Raw genomic sequence first — 22,125 nt, 5'->3', positions numbered from 1 at the left:
AAATGACTTGTTTCCTTTTGGTTTTCATGTACAGCTTAACGATCCACCTATAATTTTTTTCCACACAAACTGAAAAGGCAAAACTTGTATCATAGGATAGAAAATGTCTCCCATTAAAAAAAGGTTAAATCTAGAAAAAATTAAGTATGTTTCAATGACAAGGACAAACTTTGAATTGTATTACAATGGAGAATGGTGGATTATGCATCTCTGATATCAGTCCAATGCTTGTAGTCCTTCTTGGAAAGAGTAAATATATTTATTGAGTTTTACATTGAGGAAGGATTGCATGGAAGGTAAAGATTTGGACTGTACAGGGACAGAGTCGATGGTTTGTTCATCTCTTACGTTTTAAAGGTCTGTGAACGTGTTGCTCTCAGAAGTGAGATGGGCCATTTTGCTGTGTCTAGTGCAAGGAGAGTTGGAGAGACCTTAGGCAACTTCTCTGTGTTTTCACATCAGTATGGAACACTATGTGGGTGAGGGATTTGGCTGTTCAGAATATTTATATTTGATTGCTTTGTCTTGGCATTTTGCTAAAACTCTGTTGGTTTCTATTTCATCCAAACCTCAAAAAGAAATCTTGTTGGACAACTGAATTATACATTCCTTGTGTTGGGGTTCTTTCTCTGCCAAACCCCTAAAGGCCTGCTGTCCTAGAATGACTTGTAGCAGGTCACAAATTGTGTATTTTATGGAGAACATAGGGTTTTCTGTGCTTCTTGACTATAAAAATTGTTACCAGCTGTCCTCAAGACTGTTGATAATAAGCATTTTTAAACTATCCTTGTTTCAAAAAACCGATTTTATATTGCCCACTGTGCAGACAAAACATTTTTTGTGAAGAATGCAGTTAACAAGCCAGTAAAAGTCCTACTAATACAAAAAATACCTATTACTTATAAAAACTTACTGTGAAATTTTACTCCCCTAATCTACTATATTTCAGAAAATGTTCTAAGTGTTATTCTTCCAGTGTATTTACCTTTAATGTTTGCAAAGATGTCCACAAGGTGACAGGCCTCTGTTTGAATTTGATTTTCCAAATTGTTCTTACCAAGCGCCAGGCTTCTTATAATTGTCATGCCAAAGCGTCTCTGTTGCTTCCAGGTGTGCCCGCTAGTCAGAAAAATACCTGAAGAGCACAAACATTTATTTCATTGCTGGGAAGGGAAGTCTATTCACTGCAGGAAGAAGAATTTGATTTCAGTTAGGTTGTATTTCACTAGCAAAGAAGATACTGTGCGTGCTGGTTGCACATGCTGACTTTTGGTCGCTAACTTTGTTTTTTATGACTCCCAGCTATATAGCTGCTTATAAATGTGACCCTGGGAAGTGAGTGGTAGTGGGTTTTGGTAAGGACAGAACAGCTTTGTCTATAGATGTCTTCTGCTTGAACAGTCTTCTGTTTTAGAAGTGATACAACTGAAAGCCAACTCCTGTAGGCAAATATTCCTCTGAAGCTATTTGGAACAACAACAACAAGTCAGTAGTATGCTTTATCAAAGGAGAAATTTTTGTTTTTTCTTTTTCTTAATACACTAGCTCTGCATGGAACCTTTTCACTATGTAAGCCCAGTGTATGCACTTGCATAGCAGTAACTCGTGTGTGTGTGTATATATATATATATATGAAGGCATCTTTCTTCTTTAAATCTCATTCATATTTCAGTATTGTGTAACATCTTGTACCTTTCTCACCCATCATGTCCCTGTAGAATGGGGTGAGAGGTCTTCCAGAAACTTCTTCTGAATGGGTGACAATGCCATCTTTTACTGCTCTGTATCCATTCAGTACAACCATGGGTGTCTGTCCCATCCACAATGTGTAGATGTTTCCATAGATTTTGGTTAACTGAAGAATTAATAACAGTAAATTAATAAATATAAACCAGGGAATGCATACACTTATATTAATTTAAGAGTTTTCTGTAGTTTTAACTAAACTTGTCTGCCAACATTGAATTGAATTACGGGTTTCAGAAAAATTCAGTCTTCTGTTGTAATGTGCTTTGGGAACAGAGATAATTGTACTTTATGGAATAGATACTAAGGACATCTTGCAGAAGACCACCTCTGAAAATTCCACAGAAAGAGAAACAGATCTTCTCTGTCAGCTCAGAATCAAAGAACAAATGAATACAGTCAAAATCCCAGAACTTTTCTATTTATTTTATTAACCAGAACTATTGTATCTTCTTGCCTCTAACTTCTGAAGACAGCAAAGTAATGTTTTTGTACTCTTTCTTATACCTTCCATGTGATATTTTTTCCTTTATTGTCTTTCCCCAGATCATGCTTGTGATTTTCCTTAAAATAGCTGGAAGCAACTTCCTTACTTTTTCAGAAGTTTTAATTGATTTATAAAGGAATCATGCTGTGAACGTAACAGCAGTCAAATTTTCTTGATTTGTTTTAGTAATAGTCTGTTTATTGGAGACAATAAATCTTTTCGCTGTACAAATAAGAAAAAGAGAGTCAGCTTAGAGTATATGTTTGATCTTGTAAAGGAGATCAGACCACTCATCTCCTGGAGGTGTTCCAGTAACTTTGGTGTCAGGCAAAGGAAACTCTGCTAGAGGAGGCTTACAGGGCTGGATACCGACACAGAAAGAGAGAATCAACGTGTCAATGGAATAGCCTGCTGTTGACAGTGCTTGTGATAATGATATGCATGGATGTTACTGTCTCCGAAAGAGAAAGAAAATAACAAGTAGTAAAGCAATTAAGGTGTTCATTACTCAGAAATATTTTTAATAGTGCAGGGTCCTTGGATTCTTTGAAATTGGCTGATAATCAAGCTTGAGGTTTAAAAAAAAAAACAAAATCCAAGTTTAGACTGCTGTTATGCAATTTAAGTTAAAATACATTCAAACTGATTTTCATACATAGAGATAAGTAAATACCTTAGTGAGAGTTTCTCGACGAAGTTTGAAGTCCAACAGCCACAAATTTCCAAATATTGGGAGGGGAACTGGTCCTGGAGGAAGCTGCATACGCATCCATTGCAGCTTTAGGAACTGCAAAATCAGGAGACATACTACTAGAGCTATAAAAAACTCAGCCATCTCCAACATCTTATCAAAATTTTAATTTCTAGCTGTTTGGTTTTTTTATTTTGTTTTTTTAGGTTTTTTATGCGACTTCCTCTGAAAATAGAGTTGTGTAGATGAGTTTGCTTCTGCTGAAATCAAAGTCTTTCTAAAGAATATATGTCTGCTTTAGCCCTCTCTCTCTCTCTCTCTCTCTCTCTCTCTCGGACAATCTACAGTTTTCCCAAGCTGAAGTCCTTAGAAAACTGAAATACGTGATCCTCTGCAAATAGCCAAGCCACACCTACTGTTTTTTATGATTTGTAATTGTGATCTGTCTCTTTTCTTCACTTAGGATTTTGTTTCCTTTTTAGTACTGATACTGGGTCCGCGTGCTAATTATTGAACAGTTATCCAACAACATAAAGTGTCTTGCATAATGGTAACACCTCATGCAGTTTATGCTAAACATTAAAATACCAAGGGTGTATTACTTGTCACCTTTCTGATATACTACAATTATTATGTGGTTTTCTTTTATAGAAGAAACATCTACACAATACCTGTCTGTTAGGATATGGTCTCTGAGATGAAAAATAATGTAATTAATGCAACATAAAGCTAAATTAATGTCTTTAAGGGGGGGGAAATAGTGGAATTTAAGTATTAGGAGAATATCTGCTTTTCTGTTTCATCGTATTCCAGATTAAGTTCTGATGTCATGTGGAACAATTAAGAGATTATTGTTCTGTCCAGTGGATTGGCATTTTCAAAATTATTTTTTTATGGTAAGGATTAAAATTTCCTGGTGCAAATTTTGGAGGTGGAAAAAAATGCACAGGTTCTATTTAATTTGTGGAAAAGATCAAGTAAACTGAAAAGGCAAGCAAAATTTTTAATCTGTATTGATTTGTGGACCCCATAAGCTTTCCAGGAGAAGTTTGTACCAACGTGTAGCAGATTTTAGCTGAAGAGGCTTACCTTTCTTACGTGTTATTCACCGACTTTGATATAATCTATGGACTATAGTAGGTGGCTTTGAAAGTTTTGGGAATCTCCACCACTGGAAAGCAAACAGAAATGGCAGAACTCTGGTGTTCTGGGACAAGATGATGGATTTAAGAAATCTCTCCGGTCTCCTTTCAGCTAATTTTTTTTATTACTACTCATTTGGGATAGGATTTCAGACCTCATCTCCCATTTTATCTGTTCCTGTTGGCATGGCAAAATCTGTTTTCTCTCAAAGCTGCTTCTACTCCTTGCTTGTACATTGCCTAGGGGCTGAAAAACTTGCTGATTTAGAAGTGCCAAAAGCAAGTTGCAGTAGTGAACCTGGAGATGACTTAGGGTGCCTCTGTTTGCTAAGTGAATTGTCAGGAACCATCATCTTCAGAATTTAGGAGGCAAAGGAAAGATGTATGACTCACAAATGTGTGGGACTTCCCAGGCTGAGTCATATTAATGTGTATGCTGCTTCAGACTTTGGTCCCAAATACCATCTTTTAGCTGAATGTAAGCCTTAGCTACAGTAGTTTACATCCCTTATACTGTGACTGTAAAACAGCTTTCCTTATCTCTTGATTATTTGGTGCCCTGTGGGTCTCTGTATGAAGTCTTACTGTGTATAGGGTTTTTTTATTAGCTGATATATTACATTGGATTTTTTGCTGCTTTGATCAAGAACTAAGCTAATGTTATATCTCAACACTTTAATCAAGAACTCAGCTAATTTTATATCTTCAAGTGTGTAGAGAAGCTAAAGAGAATCCATGTGATTGCAACAATCCGTCAGGCAACTTGTACAGTATAGCCCGCTTGAGTGGTCTTGCTACTTTTGCAGTGACCCTATCCTTCTGCCCCTCGTCTGCTCTCCTAGACCCTTCTGCAGGGTAAATCTGGGTCCTGCTGAGTAAGGCTGCACCCAGCGAGGCTTGAGTCTGAGCCTGGCTGTGTGGATGCTGTGGGCAGTGTGTTTTCCCACTGCTAGGTGAGAGCTGTGGGCATGCTGAAGTATGGTGAGGCAAACTTATTTCAGAAAAGCTTAGGGTGAAGTTTACAAGGAAGGGAAAAGCAAGGAAGCTGTGTTAGAAGAATTCAATGCTCCTCATTTTAGTATTTTCAGTATATGTGAGCAGTAGCTCTTCATCTGGATCTTGCTCGCTCTCCTCTGTATTTGTGTAATAGTATTTGTGTAATATTATTGCAAGAGCTCACCAGTCAAGATGGCAGATGTTAAGTTTGATTGTTTGGAACAGATGAGGAAATCTGCTTTTGTAATGAAGGTTTCAGGCCACAGGAGTGGGAAGCAAATGCAACAGCTGCAGAGGACGGGGAAAGAACACGCTCAGAAAGGTGTGAAGCAAGCAAATGATGAACGTGGCACGCCAGGGTTGGAAATGGTTCCTGGTACACCTCTGCCCAGGGTGTGTGTCAGCTGCTATGCTGTAAATACCAGGGCTTGGTTTTTTTCTTTCGCAGAGACAGGCTCAGCGTGCATTAGAGGACGCTGACTGGTTCCGTGTTGCACGTGTATTGCTGTGCGTGGTAGCGTGTGCTTGCTGCCTGGCCTGATGTCAAGCTAAACAGAGCAGACAATTCCTAAGCAGTTGGGTTTTGTTTGTTTGGTTGGTTAGGTTTTTGATTTTTTTTTTTTTTTCAGTGGAGACACTAATTTGGTTTTCTCAACTTAGCTGTTCCTTCTTCCTCTGCACCCCCCAGTCTTTCAAAAGCTTCATAACAGGAGCTGTTAATTGGTCGGTGGCATCAGAATTTCTCTTCGGGAAGAGAATGATACAGACACATTATCGCTAGGCAAGCACTGAGAGAGGGAGGTTGCTTAGAGTACAGAACTAGAATGAACATGAGGCTGGGAGATGTGAGGAAAGGAAGTTCCCATTCTATGTTTCTGTTCAGTTCAGGAAAAGAGAACTTGCTTACATGCATTATAAATAAACAAGGTAGGTTTTTGCCTCCTACTGTCATCTGTTGTTGGGACCTGAAGATTGATGAGCTGTTTAGGTTGCATAGATAAAGAACTGGAATGGGACTTGGGAACTTCAAATTCTGTTCCTGGATCTGTTCATAGCTTGTCTGTGACTCTCAGGAACTTGCTTTAGCTCTCTGGGCCTAATCAACCCTGACGTTCACTTTTCAAAAGAGCTTTAAGATTGACTAATGAAATCCAAGATGTATATGGCAGCTATGACTGTTTCTGTTCTGTTCTCTCCCTGTCCCCTGCATTTTCTTCCCACTGCTATGGCCTGAACGCTTCATTAGCAAAGCAGGTTTTCTGAGCTGACTAACCACCTCTGTCATCTCTACCAGTGAGGTGTTGCTATAGTATTTGTCAGATAATAATGAGCAAGGCTTGCATAATAATGAGAGGTGCTGCTCACATATACTGAAGATTTTGGACCAAGCAAAACTGATTTCCCCCCAAATAACCTGCTTGCAAAAAGCTTCTCTGTAAACACCCGCCTATATCTGCTTGATCTCACAAATACTTTGTTTGTATTTTGGTCCTTTAATTCACAATTTGTGCACATTAACTGAGTTCATTTAAATGCTATCACTTCTGCATTACAATGAATTGTAACATCCATCGCTTTAACTCTTCCTGCTAGTAATAAGGTACCTGGTCATCCCAAAGTAAAACCAGATAGTATATGTAATCTTAGAGAGATTTACCAAGGTTGATCAACACAGCATTTTTACTGATTTGTTCATTTTCAGCCATTTTCTGAGGGTGTAGCAGGCTGAGACTGTGCATCACTGACATGCTGTGAGAGCAGGGTTACTAAAAGCTAGAGTCCTAGCTAACAGGGAGGAAAATATTGTTGTAAACATTCCTCATCTTGTTTTTCCATTGTTTTTGATGGGGTTGTGGGGTTTTTTTTTTTGTTTGTGGGGTTTTTTTTTGTTTGTTTGGGGTTTTTTTTTGTATTGTAGTGCTACTTAGGTGAAAGCAATGCAGACGTTACACTGGTGCTGTGGTGCTGTATATTGTAAAGGTGTGGGAGCTACAAAAGTCTAGCACCCTTTCAGTCTCGCTGGTTTGTGAAGTGCTGTAGAATCTTGTCAGCGCTCCGCAGTCAGCTGCAGAGGAACTGAAGAGGCACACGAATTTCATAGGCTAAACCATAGTTCATCAGGTCAGTTACCCTCTTATTTCTGCCATTTCCTAATGTTTGACTCTTTGCAGCTTCAGCATTCTTTTCGACAGTTTTTCAGTTTAGTTTATATTCTTTCTTGCACCTTATTTTCTCAGCAAATCTGAAGCTTGAAGTTCACTGGTAAGATGAGTGTATCAAATGAAGTTCTGCAGCCAGGGATCCGGCAATATTGAAATACTTTCATAAATAACTTGTTTGATAGATGTAAGGGTGTGCTTATATGGCTCAGCTTTGTGTGTGAATGACCTCCTTCAGCTGTTATTTTTAAAAGAGCATCTACTGGCTTCTGCCATGGGTCAGGCCCCTGCACTTAATTAAAATTGGGTTTTGCTACAAAGAACACGATAATTTAAAAAATGCAGAGAGTATGTAGTGAAAAGAACTCTGGCAGTAGAAGAAAACGTAACATTGAAACAATGGGATACTGTAAGTTAAGCAGAAGTTGCAGCACAGTATTAGGTGTGCAGTTTGCATGTGGAATATTTCAGTATCTGAGAAAAGCCTGCCCATCTTCCATCACAATTATTACACTGCTGACTGTTCCATTTGTTTCCTGACCCATACAGCTCTAAACGTGGAACTTCTCTTCCGTGTGCTTGCAATTAGTTCTTAAGAAATTTGCTCAGGCTCCATGGTTCCACTTCACAAATTTGTCTGCTGAATTACCTGAAGGAAAACTGTTTCTTCTTATTGTCATAGCATGTTGGAAGAGAAAAGCTTGTTGCACAAGATCCAATGAATAAACTTTCCTAGTAGTCTGGAAGGGTAAAAGGGGGTCAAAAGAGAAGGTGATGAGATACCCGTTAATCCTGGTTATGACAAGAACCCTTTCAGAAGTGGATGCTTCAGAGCAGAATAGAGTAGCTTCAGGTGGTACATCCACAGCTGTTGCTTCCCAAGTCTCTTGTAAAACAGAAGTGACCTGCTGTCAGGCAGTGAGGCTCTTATACTCTTGGTCATGTCTTCTGACTGTGCAGCTCCTGAAGTCACCATGGCTGCATAGGTGCTTTCCTCAGGAGCTGACTTCATGCCCTATCCTTGGAAACCTCAGGCAGGTGAGGTTTAGTGCAGCCTATGACATCCTCCCTACAACGAGGTTCATATGAAATTATTACCTTGAGCTAGAATGGTCATCTGCTATAACTGCCTGAAAACAGGTTTGTGCTGGGTACTGTAGACCTGAGATTCAATTCTTAAGACTCTAAAAGCAGGGAGAAATAATGGTGTTCTTCCCTCCCTGGTCCCATCTCGCCTGTTAGGAAAGGACGAAGCACACTATAGTGAGCTGAATCGCTGCCCTTCTGTACAGCTGTGCCTGTGGTGCTCACCCACCTGCGGGGAGGTGCTATGGAACAGGAGCCAACCTGTTATGCTGCGGAATGCATGGGGCAGTGTATCGTGTGACGTTGCATCTGAATTTACTCTGACGTGGCACCACAGTGTCACTCACCTTGTTGCATGGGCAGATTGAAGCAAAAAACATATGCAGCTCTTAAGAATTCTCACTTACCCCGTTATTTAGCAAAAGATAATACTTATAGTTGCTGAATGTGCAATAGCAAAATGTGGCGAATGAGAACGCAGCCCTTTTTCCCTGCTCACAGGGGGGGAAATCCAATGGAATTGAAGCAGAGGCATAGGTCAGACCTGATGTCCTCGGTGCAGAAATTAGTTCTGTAGGAATTGCTGGTTTGTTTTTTTTGGGGAGGGAGGCATTGTTTTGTATGTGGTTTTGTGTGTGTGTGTGTTTTTAAATAGGAAATTGTGCTTTAAAATATTTTGGAAAACCTGGAAAGAAAAATCTTCATGATACTGGCTGCTTGTCTCATTTCTAGAGCGAACCGAAGACTGATGATGAAAATGTGCCATGAAGAAGTATTTCTGTTTTCAAGTTTCTTTTTCTGCTTGGGTTTTCAGGAAGAAGCTGGCAGTGCTAAATGTGTCCCTGAGTCCTTCAGATAAAAAAACAAATTTAAAAAAAGCGCAGAAAACCCCAGCTGTCATACCTGGACAGAAATGTGGGATGAGGAAGATAAGGCCCTCCGTATGAAAGTGTGGGTATAGGAAATGTCCAGCTGATATGCCCTTACTTCTCAGGGCCTGAAAAACTGAAAAGTCCTTGACTTAGTTGTTGCTTGGTAGTTTTTATACTAAACCCATGAACGTGTTATCAACATTGTTCTCACACTAAATCCAAAACACAGCATTGTACCAGCTACTAAGAAGAAAATTAACTCTATCCCAGCTGAAACCAGGGCAGATCTGTTAAGCTTTTTGTCCATAGTACCAGTGATGTTTGATTCTTCACTGTGCTGTTTGCAGTTCGCCTGTATTGTTTACTGTGAAAACTCACATTGCAATGCTTCCTTGCTCTTAGTTCCCAAATCTATGTTTGCAACCACTCATACAAGGCTTCTGACTGCTTCATTTGCCTCTGCCCAGACAGTGCTACCCGCTGAGTGCCCCTGTTCTTGTCTGCGTACGCAGTACCTGGAAGGCAGCTGCAGCTTTGTATCTGAGCTCTTGTTTGCATGTAGTCAGTGCTTTGAGTGACATATTCTATCAAACTGGTTGCGCAAAAGGATATTTCTGGATGAGGTGCTTGCCTTCTAGCCTCTACTGGATCTTAAAGGGATGGTGGCTATTAGCGTATTGCAGCATAGTGATGTATTAAATACACTGGAGAATGGGAACACTTCGTTTTCTGAGATCAGGAGGCATGGTAGGAAAGAAGGGAGGAGAAAAATTCAGAAAGCTTAAATATAGCAGGGAAGACTTAAGAACAACAACATAGGGTCATTTCAACAGACTGATTCATAGCACTTTTCTCAGTGACAGAGTAGTTTGGAGGTGTGAAATGATAAGCGTAATTCTCATATCCCTGGTTTTGATTCTTCTGGGTGCACAGTTCCTGAAAATGCAATGGAAAAGTCGTGGATTTCCTCCTGGACCAACCCCATTTCCCATCATTAGGAAGCATGTGGTGGATAAATTTTAGAGCTGATCATGGCAGCCTGAAAAAGGTATGGAACTGCATATGTGAACTGAAGGTTACTGAGCAAAAACTGTAACAACTCATGATGGCTGTTGGCAGGCTAATGTGGTAGAAAGGAGAACCTAATCCTGAGAGAAGGTGAATTATGGAAGTTAAGTAAAATTTGCAGTCTAATTTATATGAAAACTAGTATGTGTACTAGTACTAGAACTAAGGACAGTAATTTTGCCTCAAAAAAGACTTTTTGTTTTTAAGGGAGGCTTTTTGCCTTGGAAGAAAAAAGTGTTTCTCAGATTTCTCACCAAAGGTGCATACAGAAAATCTATCGTGATCATTCTATCATGGGATGGAAACAACGTTGTATCCCACATGCAGCCAGAATGTTAGCTCCATTGTTTTTCTGAAGTCCTTTCTGAGAATTGCTCCTTGCAGGTGAGCTAAAGATGTAAAAGATAGGAAAAAGAAGGAACTGATGGAAAGAATCAGGTCCATGCTAAACATGTTAATACAGGTTCTTTCAGTACTCAACGTCCTCCACTGAGCCAAAACTCCATGAGAGAATCCAGCGTGTTGGTATATTTTTCAAATCGCAACCTTTCTTTAGGTGCCAAGTGCAACCTGCATGTCAGGGGGTAGGTGGCTGCAGCTGGAGAATGTTGGCTTCAGGAAAAGGGAACTTAAAAGATCTTGATGCTAAACTTTTCTGATGGGTACCTGTTCATCACTGTAGGAGGACAGAGCTGTGCTGGTTTTTTGCCTAGAATCAGGGACTTTGTCCTTGCTAAATGCCCACAGGGGTGCCTGAGAGCGGTCCCCATCGCTGCCCAAGCAGAGGTGGGATCTATGCTCAGATGCCTCAGTTGACAGTGCTTCTGTATCAGAGGGGAAGAGGTCCTGCCATTGGAACTTGGTCTGCAGTACTAGAAGGAGAGTTACACCGGGAAGTTCTAGTTGCCGGCTGAGGAAAATAAAAAATGAAAAATGTAATGAAGAATGGGCAGGTGAAATCTCATGTGAAACCTAATACAGATCTGCAAACACTCAGTTGAGGGCATTTTCCTAATTGTTAATATTGCAAAGGCAACACAGGTCAAGTTTTAGAGAGGGAGAGAGCATCTGTTCTTCTATCATGCACATCGCGGTGCATGGAGGGTTCCCAGAGAGTGCCTTCGCTGTGGTAAGCACTCACACTGCAAAACAAAACCACTGTCCCTTTTCATTTCCGGAACCCGTGAGTAATGTCATGGTGGAACAGAGCAGCCCACCATGTGCATTTTGGTTGATGTTTCTCCCATGGGTATTTTTTTTGGCATTGATCTAACAGACAGCTGGCAAAAATCTACGGCAACATCTGTGCCCTGTGGCTGGGTCACAGACGTGTGGTGGTGCAGTATGGATTCAAAGCTGTGAAGAATGTTCTCGCCACCAACTCCGAGGATGTTTCTGGGCGAGTACAGACCTAAGTCTTCAACAGAGTGGCAAATGGAAAGGGTAAGACGTTCATATCTGTGGAAGGGCTTAATCCTTGACTTCTCCTCTCATGTCTTCCTTACTAGTAAGCCCTTAGTTCCCAATTCAACCATTCTGTCTGCTCAGGGTGAACGATACAGTTCTGCAGCATTATTCTGTTGTCTCCAGAGTCCCACTGTCACATGTGTATTTCCGAATCTCATCAGAGCAGCAATATTTGTGCCTAGCTAGGTCTTGCTTGCCCGTTCTTAGCGTTGTCTAACTGTGTGACCTGATTAGAAATAATCTGGAGTTTGCAGCCTCCTCTGCAAGCTGAGGCTAAAGTAATTCCTTATGCTCCCAGTTGTTTGTTTACAGCAAAAGCGGCTGTAAGGAGAGCAAGTGCAGAGCTGTTGAACAAGTTCTAGGCTTCTGAGAAGTCCAAAGGCACGGGAAGGTCACTGGAGCTTTAAACAGATTAGCCAGACGTAGGTGCAACATAGCCTTGTTCAGAGCTTCTTATTGTGCGATCGTTTACATCAGACGTTGCTGAATTACGGTGGATGGAGAATAAAAAGGGTGGCATGTTTAAAACAGAAATGACTGAACGTGTTTCCACCAGCCTCTTATCCAGAGGATATAGAGCAGATGCTTTTATCCTGGTCAGGCTTTGTTGCCTGTGGGCTACGATCTAGAGAGCTTTAATTTGTAATTCTAGCTCATATAGAGAAAAACATCTTTAAAGAATATAGATGATTGTCTGGGGCCACTTCAGTCCATTTGGAAGGGTCTTTATTGCTGCCTTTCATCTGGGAGATGTGGAGTAAAGTAGCTGGGCTGTGACAAGCTGCCCTGGTGCTAGTGATTTGTAGAGGGATGGCTTTAACAAACAGCTGCAGCACAGCTGCGGGTTGGCATCTGCGACACAGATACCTGCCTGTTGGGCTGGCTCCTTTCTGCTCGCACAGGCTCCCAGGACAACGAAAGGAAAAGGGGAGACTTGTTCCAGGCTGTGGTCAAGCAGCTGTCTCGTGGAGCAAGCTGGCTTTCCCAGGGGAGAAGCATGGGCTAGACTGGTGAAGCGATTCTCCACCATGTGATTAAATTTTGTTATGCTGGGCTGTCTGCTAGAACACAGGCTCACAGCACAGCGGCCTGGGGTGCCTTCCTGTCCCACCGTGAGACCCTCTTGTCCCAGGGAGCTGTTTGTAGATGGGCTAAAGCCTGCTCTTCCTGCTCTGGTTCCTGCTGGGTGGTTCTTGCCCTGGTTTCATTGTCTTTCCAGGAGGGACCTGGGCCAGGACAAGAACTCACTCTCTGGTGCAAACAGCCTGGCAAAAGCAGTATCCCCTGAAAGCCAGAGACTGTGTAGCACAGGCAATGTGCTCCCAACTAGTTATCAGCTCTAGCCAATAAAGTTTTTCTTTTTGAAGCGGTACTAACAGGGAGATGCGATAATCTCCAGAAGGTTTGTGTAAAGTTAGAATCAGAAGCATAGGAAATGCTTAGACCTCCCCAACGATGAGTAGATTGGTGAGAGACACCATCGTATTTCCAGGCTGTAGAAACCTGACCTTAGTGTTCGTTGAGGAAAGCTGTCTTTGCCGCTCCTGCAGAGCTGACTTGTGGCAACATCTGCAAGAACACAATGTCCATATAGGCATGCTGGCAAACATAGCTTACCAGTAAGTATTAATTGTATGAGAAGATTGTATAACATAATAAATGAGATCTTATAAGACATCAGATGAGCTGGGCTGTAAGCCTTTCTTTGTGATTAGGGATTTAGATTAATTTCTGCTCAAAGCATGGGCAAATAGAAGGCAACACCAACCCACACTGTCTTTTACAGCTTGTAGCAGGCTGCTGGGTGGAGTTTCGAGTAAATAACCACTGTTCTTGGATGCTTCAGAAAGAACAGGAAGGCAGGTGTGTGAATCCTGAGATTGAGTGGGCTTTTTGCAGAGGTGAGAGTATATTAACCGAGGTGGTTTCTCTGTCTTTAGCAAAATAAATTAAAAGAACACTGCCCTGATGAGGCTGTCTTCATTATGAGCGGCAGCATGATAAAAATGGGACTCTTAGTGTGTATGTCTTTTACTATTATATGAACATTAACGTGACATAACATTGATTTTTCTTGATGGCTGAAGGTATCCTGGTCTCAAATGGTCTCATCTGGAAACAGCAGAGACATTTTGGAATTGGAACTCTCAGAAAACTGGGAATGGGGAATAAAGGAATGGAGCATGGGATACAAACCGAAGCCCGTTATCTGGTTGGGTTCTTCAGGGACAAAAACGGTATGCCATGGACAAGGTGCTTGGGAACTGCATTTGGGCTTTTGACATAGAACATTGTTTGCGTAACTCTAAAGGGCAGATACTAACTGGTTTTGCTCCAGAAAAGAATGGGTTTGGAGCACAGTTTAGAACTGTTTGTACAGTCAGACCTCAGCAATGTGTATTTTGGTATCAACACCAAGATCAAGATTTATTTTTTTAAAAAGAAGCAAACAAAAAAAGCCAAGGCTGGGAGTTAAAGACCTGAGGCCTTCCTGTCCTCATTTTTGAATGAGGTTTATCTTTCATTATGTTTGCTGGTGAATTTTGGGTGTTCTAGGGTAACAGTCTAAATAGCACAGACGACATGTATTATAAAACGTCATTGTGATCATGCTTCTGAAATAACAAAGGAGCTAAAGAAAGTGCTTTGGACATGAATGCTTATCTCTGTCTGCAGGAAGAGCTGACGACCCTTCCTTCCCCATTGTTCATGCTGTCTCTAATGTGATCTGTGCTGTGGTTTTTGGACATCGTTTCTCCCTAGAGGATAAAACTTTCCCCCAGCTGATTGAAGCATGCAATTGTATAGTGGCTTTTGGGAACAGCTACTTTTACTATGTGAGGAAAATGACTTATTTAATATGCAAATTATTTTATTATTGAGCACATTTATTGCACTATTATGCAATATAATTATGCTATCATATATTGTTATAGTTATTGCTTTATTTAGTACACATTAAATGCTGATAAAAATTCTGACTATGAATATGAACTGGACCTACAGTGTTTTGGGTTTGACATTGTTCAATTATTATATTAATATTAACAATCTTCATTAGAATTTCTTGGCAAAGGTCACGCTGAACTTTTCTGTAATGGAATCATCAGTACTGCTAAGGTGAAAAGGTGGTACTCTGCATTGGAATAAAAGAGAATTTTTTTTCTTGTTTGCTAACGTAATTATATATAAGCATTTATTAATATTAATACATGTTAAATCTGTCTGTGAAACTGAATTCTTTTGCTGGTGAATTAACAGGCAGATACAAGTAGAGTTATGCGGTCAGGCTAGGAAAGAATCCAGGGTGAAAACCGTGTTGTCTTTAATTCATGGTTTTAGTGTGTGTGATGTACCCAACACTTCTCTTTAATGCTACAGTGTTTTTCCTAAAGAAATTAATTCAGCAATTTAGCACCAAAAATGTTGACACTGTATCTCTACAATAGCCTTGTTCATGTAATCTAACTTACTGCATCTGTCTCGCTCCACAGATGTATGAAATTTTTCCACGGGCTTCAGAGTACCTCCCAGGACCTGCACATAAAGCGGCATATTCCTCTGATTTTGTTCATTCTTTCATAAGGCAGGAAATTAAAAGCCACAGGGAAAGAGGCATAAGAGATGAACCACAAGATTTCATTGACTTTTACCTGGATCAGATAAAGAAAGTGAGTAATTTGCGCTGTATGGGACACAGATCCCTGCACCTTTCCTACAGCCTACAGTTTTCTGTACATAGCAACATTATTACAGAGCTCTACAGATAGAGTTTAAAAACTCTGCTGTCGAACTCAAATACAAACTTTAAATACTTAGTTTAATAACTTGTTTTAGAAGTATAAATTAATTACGTTTGTTGTTATACTGTAGAATCCTTAGTGCAGGCTGAGCGGTGGGTGGTAGGGAGGACTTTGAGAAGGTGCAGATATTTGGATGGCTGGCTGATTCTGATTCTTTGTGTCTTACTAATATTTGCATTTATTATCTTTGTGCTTAGTAGTACTGTATGGTTTTAATACCAATCTTAAAATTATGGCAGTCTTTGCTCTGAAAAAAAGCGTAAATCTTTTAAAAGGATAACATACTATATATGCAATAGATAGCTGAAATGAGCAAATGTGCAGATAGTGGCAAGGGTGGGATAAAACTACTTTGAAGTGTTTTTTTTTCAGATATGGAAGTTAGCAGCAAGGCAACAAGTCACTTAGAAGGCAGCATAACAGGACCTTAGACACCTGACTCTTTCAACTGCACCTGTAACTTAACAGGATCAATGTACTTATTTGAGGAAAATATTTGCATAGATCTTTGTTTTGCTCAAGTATCTGCATTTTCTCTGTCCTCTAGAAAGACTGTTCATTTAGATATAGTGGACGCTGTCTGTCTTAGTGCTAATTGTTAAACAGGTATATGCCATTTTACCTTTCTCATTGACACCTGTAGACTAAAAATATCACCAGTTCTACATTTGAAGAAGACAACATGGTGCAGTCTGTTTTTGACCTTTTCCTGGGTGGCTCAGAGACCACTGCCACCACTCTGCATTGGGCTCTGCTCTTCATGGTGGTTTATCCTGACATCCAAGGTGAGTTGCAGACACAAACGTGGGTATGTTTCAATTAGAACAATTGTATGTTACACTTTTTTTTCTTTGTTTGGTTAAGATCAAGTTTTTTTGAAGATGAAGCTTTCTTCTTTTTTTTTTTTTTTTTAAGATCACATTTTTGAGCTTTGCTTTGAAGAAGCCAGTGAAATAGAAAATTTTCAGACAGAGATTTTAAAGTAATTTCAGGGATATTCAGCTTCTGATACTGTATTTTGTCTTGTTGATTTTCTTTGGATTGTTTCAGTACTGTAAGCATATAATGGAAGATACAGTCTGGCTGAAGACACTTGAGGTGAAATATGAGCTCGGGTTAGGGAAAAGTGACACTTTTCTGGTATCCAGAACGTGTAATAAGAATACATTGTTTGTCCTTACTGAGACACCATTTATATTTCTATATAATAAATATATTTATCGTAACATAAGGAAATGTTAAGCAGAGAAGAAAGATAAAAATATGATGAAAATTCTAAAAATGGGGCATAGTTGTACAGTAGTTTCAGAATTTTTGAATTATTTGATACAGGGCTTTCAGAGATGATGAATTGCTGTGCCAAGTATGTGTTCTTGACCCTGGGGTTCAGAGCTAAAAATCCTTCTTTTCATGCTTTCGGTGCTAGAATGCTGGAAGAACAGAGCCTTATGCACACATATATAAATGTACCAAATTCCAATGAAATAAAAAGCAAACAAACCCTCTTAGATTACTAGCCTAACTTTTAAGCATGAAATTTGACCCTGAACCCTCTGAGACTGTATAAACTATGTTACTTACTGAAACCTGGATAACAGCCAAAAGAGATTAACAGTTGGTGTTGGTTTGGTAGTATTATCCTGTTCCAGTTCTCATCATTACATATGTGAATCAGCTTGATACGATGGCTCCCTTGCAACATGCCGATTAATGTGCTGTGAGTCTCTATTTAGCCGGAGTGAAAATAATAGCTTAACTGAACTGATCTCTTAATAAGTTCTTGCTTTATTTATAGTTCACTCCCCTTCCTTTAACTATGAAGCTCAATAAATCTGTTTGGCTTGTGGAAAGATGATCTGAACATAGACTCTATAAACTAGGAACTACTAGAGCGTAGTAAAATCATAACTAGAGTTGTATAAATGTATTCGCATTTTAAGACATGGTAAATATAAATTATTTACACACGGCAGTTTTTTACATTGTTACTATAATCCAAAAAGGAAATCAAAGCTCTGTTTCATGCAAAACGGTGTTCTTTTATCTATAATGGATTTTATTTTATTTTTTTAAGAAAAAATCCAGAAAGAACTAGATGCTGTTCTGAGTCCCTCCCATCTAATCTGCTATGAGGATCGGAAGAAACTGCCTTATACAAATGCTGTGATTCATGAGATCACGCGCTTTAGTAGCATTATTTTAATTACACTTCCTAGAGAAGCAGTGAAGGATACAACTGTTCTGGGGTACTTCCAAAGGTACGGATATCCTTTCTGTTCCGATGTGATCTTTGGCTGAGTTCAGTTCCCTGCAGCCATGTTTACCATTAACCCCCTTTCTCTCCAGTTCAGGACAGATGGGTGTTGGTGACAGCACTGGCAGACAGCGCTCGTCCCCTCCCATCCCCTCTGGCCTGTGACTTTGTCTCACAGTGAGTCAAAAAGCTCGCCAAGAGCACAGCTGCACACCAATGAAACTAGTGTGCTGTGAGAGCACTGCAGAGTCTTTCTAAGAGCCTGTGGTTTTAAAATAATTCATAAACGTTTGAGCTCTTATACTTTCAAAACATGTCAGAGAATACTTACCAGAAATGTACAGTGGTGTCAATAGGGAAGGTGCAGCAAACCATTCATGTTAGGATATTGTCTGCCCTGCGGACAAATGGGAGATGGAATGATTTCTTCATCGGTGACGTCTGCGACAATACCAAGTGTCTACGCAACCTCATTCACTTGGGACTTCTTTTCTTATTATTACCTCTCTGGCATCATATTTGAAATGTAACGAAGATGTTTCCCCACAGCTTCTGAGCTGCCACCTAACCTCAAATAAAAAGCTTCTTCCAGCTTCTTCGGCGTGTCCAGCCTTTCCAACCTTAACCTCAATGCCAAACCTCCCCAAAGGCATGCATGGAGGCATCTTCCTGCAACCCCCTCTGTTTGTCATGCACACCTTTCCCACCTCCACCTTCAGAAAGAGAATTTGAAATATACAATTTCATTTCTAGGGTGAAACCTGTCAAAACCTGTCAAAGCTTGTCAGAAGTAGGAAAGTAATTTTGGTAGATTTAGGATAAGGTTGTAAAGAACTGCAAACCATGCATTCTGTTGCATTTGCTAACAGAATGGGGTAAAAAAAAAAAAAAAAGACAGACACACATGAAGGAATACAGCAGGGAAATTCCTGAATCTGAAATACTGAAGTTTCTTTTCTTATTTACTACTTTGAAGAAAACCCACCTCAGAACAGTTTGAGATTAGAAGTTTTTTTCCTAATAAAATAATGTTTCATTTCTGCTGCCTCTCCATGTGACCAGCATGTGCTGAATTATAGCTGGAATCGGTTTGTGGTGTTCTTTGATGTGTGAGAGACAGCTGAGCCAACATCATCTTCCTTTCAGGGCACTATAATTGTGTTACACATAGGCTCGGCTCTTTTTGACCCTGAGTACTGGGAGACACCTCACCAGTTCAACCCTGGTCATTTCCTGGACAAGGATGGAAATTTTGTGACCCGAGAGGCCTTCATAGCTTTCTCAGTGGGTAGGTGCACCAATAACTGAACCTGATTGTGTGGGTTAGATTGTGAGTGTAAAGCTGTGTTATTTTCATTGCAGAGAAGGCCAAATGCAATACATTCCAAACTATAGGAGCACGTGGTTTTCCCAGCCCAGAAAAATGTTTGATTACAAAAATAAGTTGTTTGGTAATTTTATAAACCTTTCATCTTAGACTTCTGTGAAAATGCAGAGAAGGTAAAAGAAGTAAGGCCCTAGAGTTGCCAATAATTTGGGGAATTGAGTCCTTGTACTGCTGTCCTCTGTCATCCACTATAAGTGGCTGTTCTGTGGCAGGCTGCTCTGCTGGAGCTGATTGACTTTGTATAAGTGCAGAAATGTGAAGGTGGATCACGTACATCCTAGATGGCTATGTCTTTTCTGGGGGGCTTCTGGAGTCATGTTTTCACCCAGTGTGTGAGTTTACAGAAGCTTAAACAAACAAAAGCTGTGGGGGATCATGCCAGGATGGAATAGCCTGGTTGTCAGAGCCCTCAGCTGAGACGTGGAAATGTCAGGCTCGGGTTCCTGGCCTAAACAGGGCAGAACAGAAATTTAAACAGTTGTTTCTTGCATCCAGGTTGAATGGCCTAACCACTGCATTTCAGGGTCTGTCACTCTCTTTTTCTGACTGGAAATTATATCTTGGACACAGTTAATCGATAAATTGGGAAAAGATTTTTCTTTAACAAGTTGTTTTCACTGAAAGCATTATGTAGGAAAATATGTCATCAGATGTAGAATATCCTCTGTGTTCTGATTTTTCACTGCTATTAGTGAAGAAAAGTCAGCCTGTACGAAGTGGAAGCTACGAGGGAACCTAAAGATGCTTTCTTGTAATTCTCATTGGAATCAAGAGACTGAAATATAGAATTACAGAAATAAAGAATTATAGAAATGGGGAGTCCTATAGATTAGGAAGGAAAGCATGAAACTATTGAGAAGCATCTCTGGTGTCTTTTTCTATAATCTGGGCAGATCCTGCAAAGAAGGATTGCTGACATCTCAGTTTGGTCAGTTCAATCTGAGGGGAGAACATCACATTCAGCAAAGCCTCTTGTTCCTTGCTGAGGCTGAGTGATGTTCTTTTGAAAAGCGTGGAAGCAGGTGCTGGTTACAGACTTCTGTGGGACTGACCGCTCTTTCCCATCTCCCTCTGCAGGCAACCGTAGCTGTCTGGGAGAGGTGCTGGCGAAGATGGAGCTTTTCATCATCTTCTGCAGCCTGCTGCAGACATTCAAGTTCACTCTACCAGAAGGAGTTAAGGAAGTCAATACAGACATTGTCTTTGGGAGTACAATGAAGCCCCATCCGTATGAGCTCTGTGAAGTTCTTCACTAGGTTGCAGGGTATTACAGACTTGAGAAAGAGGCATTCCCACGGCTTTGCTAGTGTGCTGATCTTCTGTGCAGCTTTTACGTTTTTCATTTCCAGCTCAAATTCAGTGTGAATCTATCCTTGTTGTGTTATGTCTAAGAAGCTGGCCCTGAAAAATGCTTTGGTTTTCCTGTGTCTGAAAAATCTCTGTACGTTTTTTTTCCTGCTGTATTACAAATGAAATAAACACAGTAAATCATTACGGTGTCTAGTCTTACTAGAAACTCAACAGGAATCTTACTGGAGGGAAAAGGAACATTAAAGCGACATGTTGAGAGGTCTTCCCCTCGTTCCCACGCGTTCTCACATCTAGAGTGAGGTATAGAAATGCTCTTCCCAGAGGTGGTGGCTTTGGGCATTGCCAGAGCCCCTAGGTATGGTTGCGTGGGGGAGCAGAGTTGTGGAGGGATGTGCCAACTAGGTGTGAGCCAGCTGGTTCGTCTGTTTAGCCAAGAGCCGTGGGGAGATGATAGCTTGGATCTGGAAGTAGGAGAGCTGCAACAATGCAACCCTTCGTTTGAGTGTGAGGCTAGTGACTCGGGCTGAAAGTGAAGGCAAACCTCTCATACTCCCTGCTGAAGAGTTGCAGAGGGGAGCCCCGCTGCTGGTGAAACAAAGTGGGTGTAAATGATAGCGGACCAATGGGCTGGCTGGCCTGAAAATGCTTTTTTTTTGCCTGTATTGTTGTGGTGCATTTGAGAAGCATTTCTATGAGAGAAGGAGTCCTCTCACTGAGTGGAGTTTGTACTGCTAATGGGCTACAGGAGCGTAGCTTGGCCGTGTCTCTTTATCGATGCCTAAAGTACCATTCAGGGGACGGCCTGCAGCCTTGCGAAGCAAAGCTTGGCACCTGCAAAGGAGGGGCTAGGCAGGAGAGTTACGTAGTGTTTCTTGAGAGTGTGTGAGAATCAAATCTCTTTGAGAGTGTCTTGTGAGGACAGGGCTGGTTGCAGACAGCCTTCCAGCAGGGGAGTAAAGGAGACTGTTAGCAGAGCTGCTGAGTTAAGAGTGCCTGCTAGTGAGGTGTGGGTGTGCGCATCGGGGGGGGGGGGGTGGGTGGGGGTGGGGGTGGGTGGTGTGGTGTGTGGAACTGTGCAGGACACAGCTGGCAGAAGCAGGAACAGCGCCCAAGCAGGGCTAGTGAAGAGCAAGTGCCGGAAACCACTCACACTGTGCGGCTGGCCTTGTCATCCAGCAAGATTTAAAAATCAAGGTCAGAGTGAGGGCTACTAGTGGATGCAGCAAATGCTTTGTTGCTCTACCAGTTTCCTTCCTTGAGGAAAAGACTTTACAACTGTTACTACAGTTACACGACAAAGACTAGTTGTCATTGCCTTGTTTATCCACCATGTTAGAGGTTTCTTTCTTTAATGTAATGCTGTTGGTGAAAAAAAAATTATTCATTTTTGTGAAGGACCTTGGTATCATAAGGTTTAGTGCTCTTTTTCTCAGGCTTCTGGGGGGGGGCTCAAATGGATGCTTTTGTCATGACTCCCATAGGTTTGAAGCTGGCACTTGCCACTAGTCAGAGTTTGGCAGCAGAGATGCCCAAGCTTAGCGGGTCAAGCTGATCAAGCTGATGTGGCTCCCCTGCTCTCTGGTCCATATCTGGCTCTGCGGGGCGCTGCGTTGTGCTGTGTTGATGTAGATTCCGTCAGGAGTGGAGGGTGGGTTG

General features: G+C 41.0%; 2 protein-coding genes across 3 annotated transcripts in view; one reads left to right on the top strand and one right to left on the bottom strand.

The window, feature by feature from the left end:
* LOC101917686 (cytochrome P450 2J2-like) overlaps positions 1-22,125 on the bottom strand; it is a 119,762-nt gene that overhangs the window by 7,274 nt on the left and 90,363 nt on the right. Inside the window, exons 6-9 of one of the 2 annotated variants that reach the window (XM_027787240.2) lie at positions 18,103-18,168; positions 2,907-3,020; positions 1,693-1,855; positions 986-1,135 (exon numbers count right to left, since the gene is read on the bottom strand). In XM_027787240.2, the coding sequence (XP_027643041.2) occupies positions 986-1,135; positions 1,693-1,855; positions 2,907-3,002 (409 nt within the window). In that variant the 5' untranslated portion in view covers positions 3,003-3,020; positions 18,103-18,168. Of the gene's footprint in view, positions 1-985; positions 1,136-1,692; positions 1,856-2,906; positions 3,320-18,102; positions 18,169-22,125 lie in introns of those variants that run through there. The other variant, XM_013299416.3, reaches the window with a different exon arrangement.
* On the top strand, positions 4,851-20,650 carry LOC101917519 (cytochrome P450 2J6-like). Its single transcript, XM_055817025.1, is given in 11 exon segments — positions 4,851-10,175; positions 10,177-10,227; positions 11,528-11,690; positions 13,802-13,951; positions 14,391-14,551; positions 15,209-15,385; positions 16,161-16,302; positions 17,592-17,775; positions 18,566-18,569; positions 18,918-19,059; positions 20,236-20,650. Coding segments are annotated over 11 exon segments (1,467 nt in total). The 5' UTR covers positions 4,851-10,061; the 3' UTR covers positions 20,415-20,650.

The sequence above is a fragment of the Falco peregrinus genome, chromosome 12 (assembly GCF_023634155.1).
Source record: "Falco peregrinus isolate bFalPer1 chromosome 12, bFalPer1.pri, whole genome shotgun sequence".
NCBI lineage: Eukaryota > Metazoa > Chordata > Aves > Falconiformes > Falconidae > Falco > Falco peregrinus.
The sequence above is the reverse complement of the archived record's forward strand: the minus strand, read 5'-3'. Positions and strand labels throughout refer to the sequence as shown.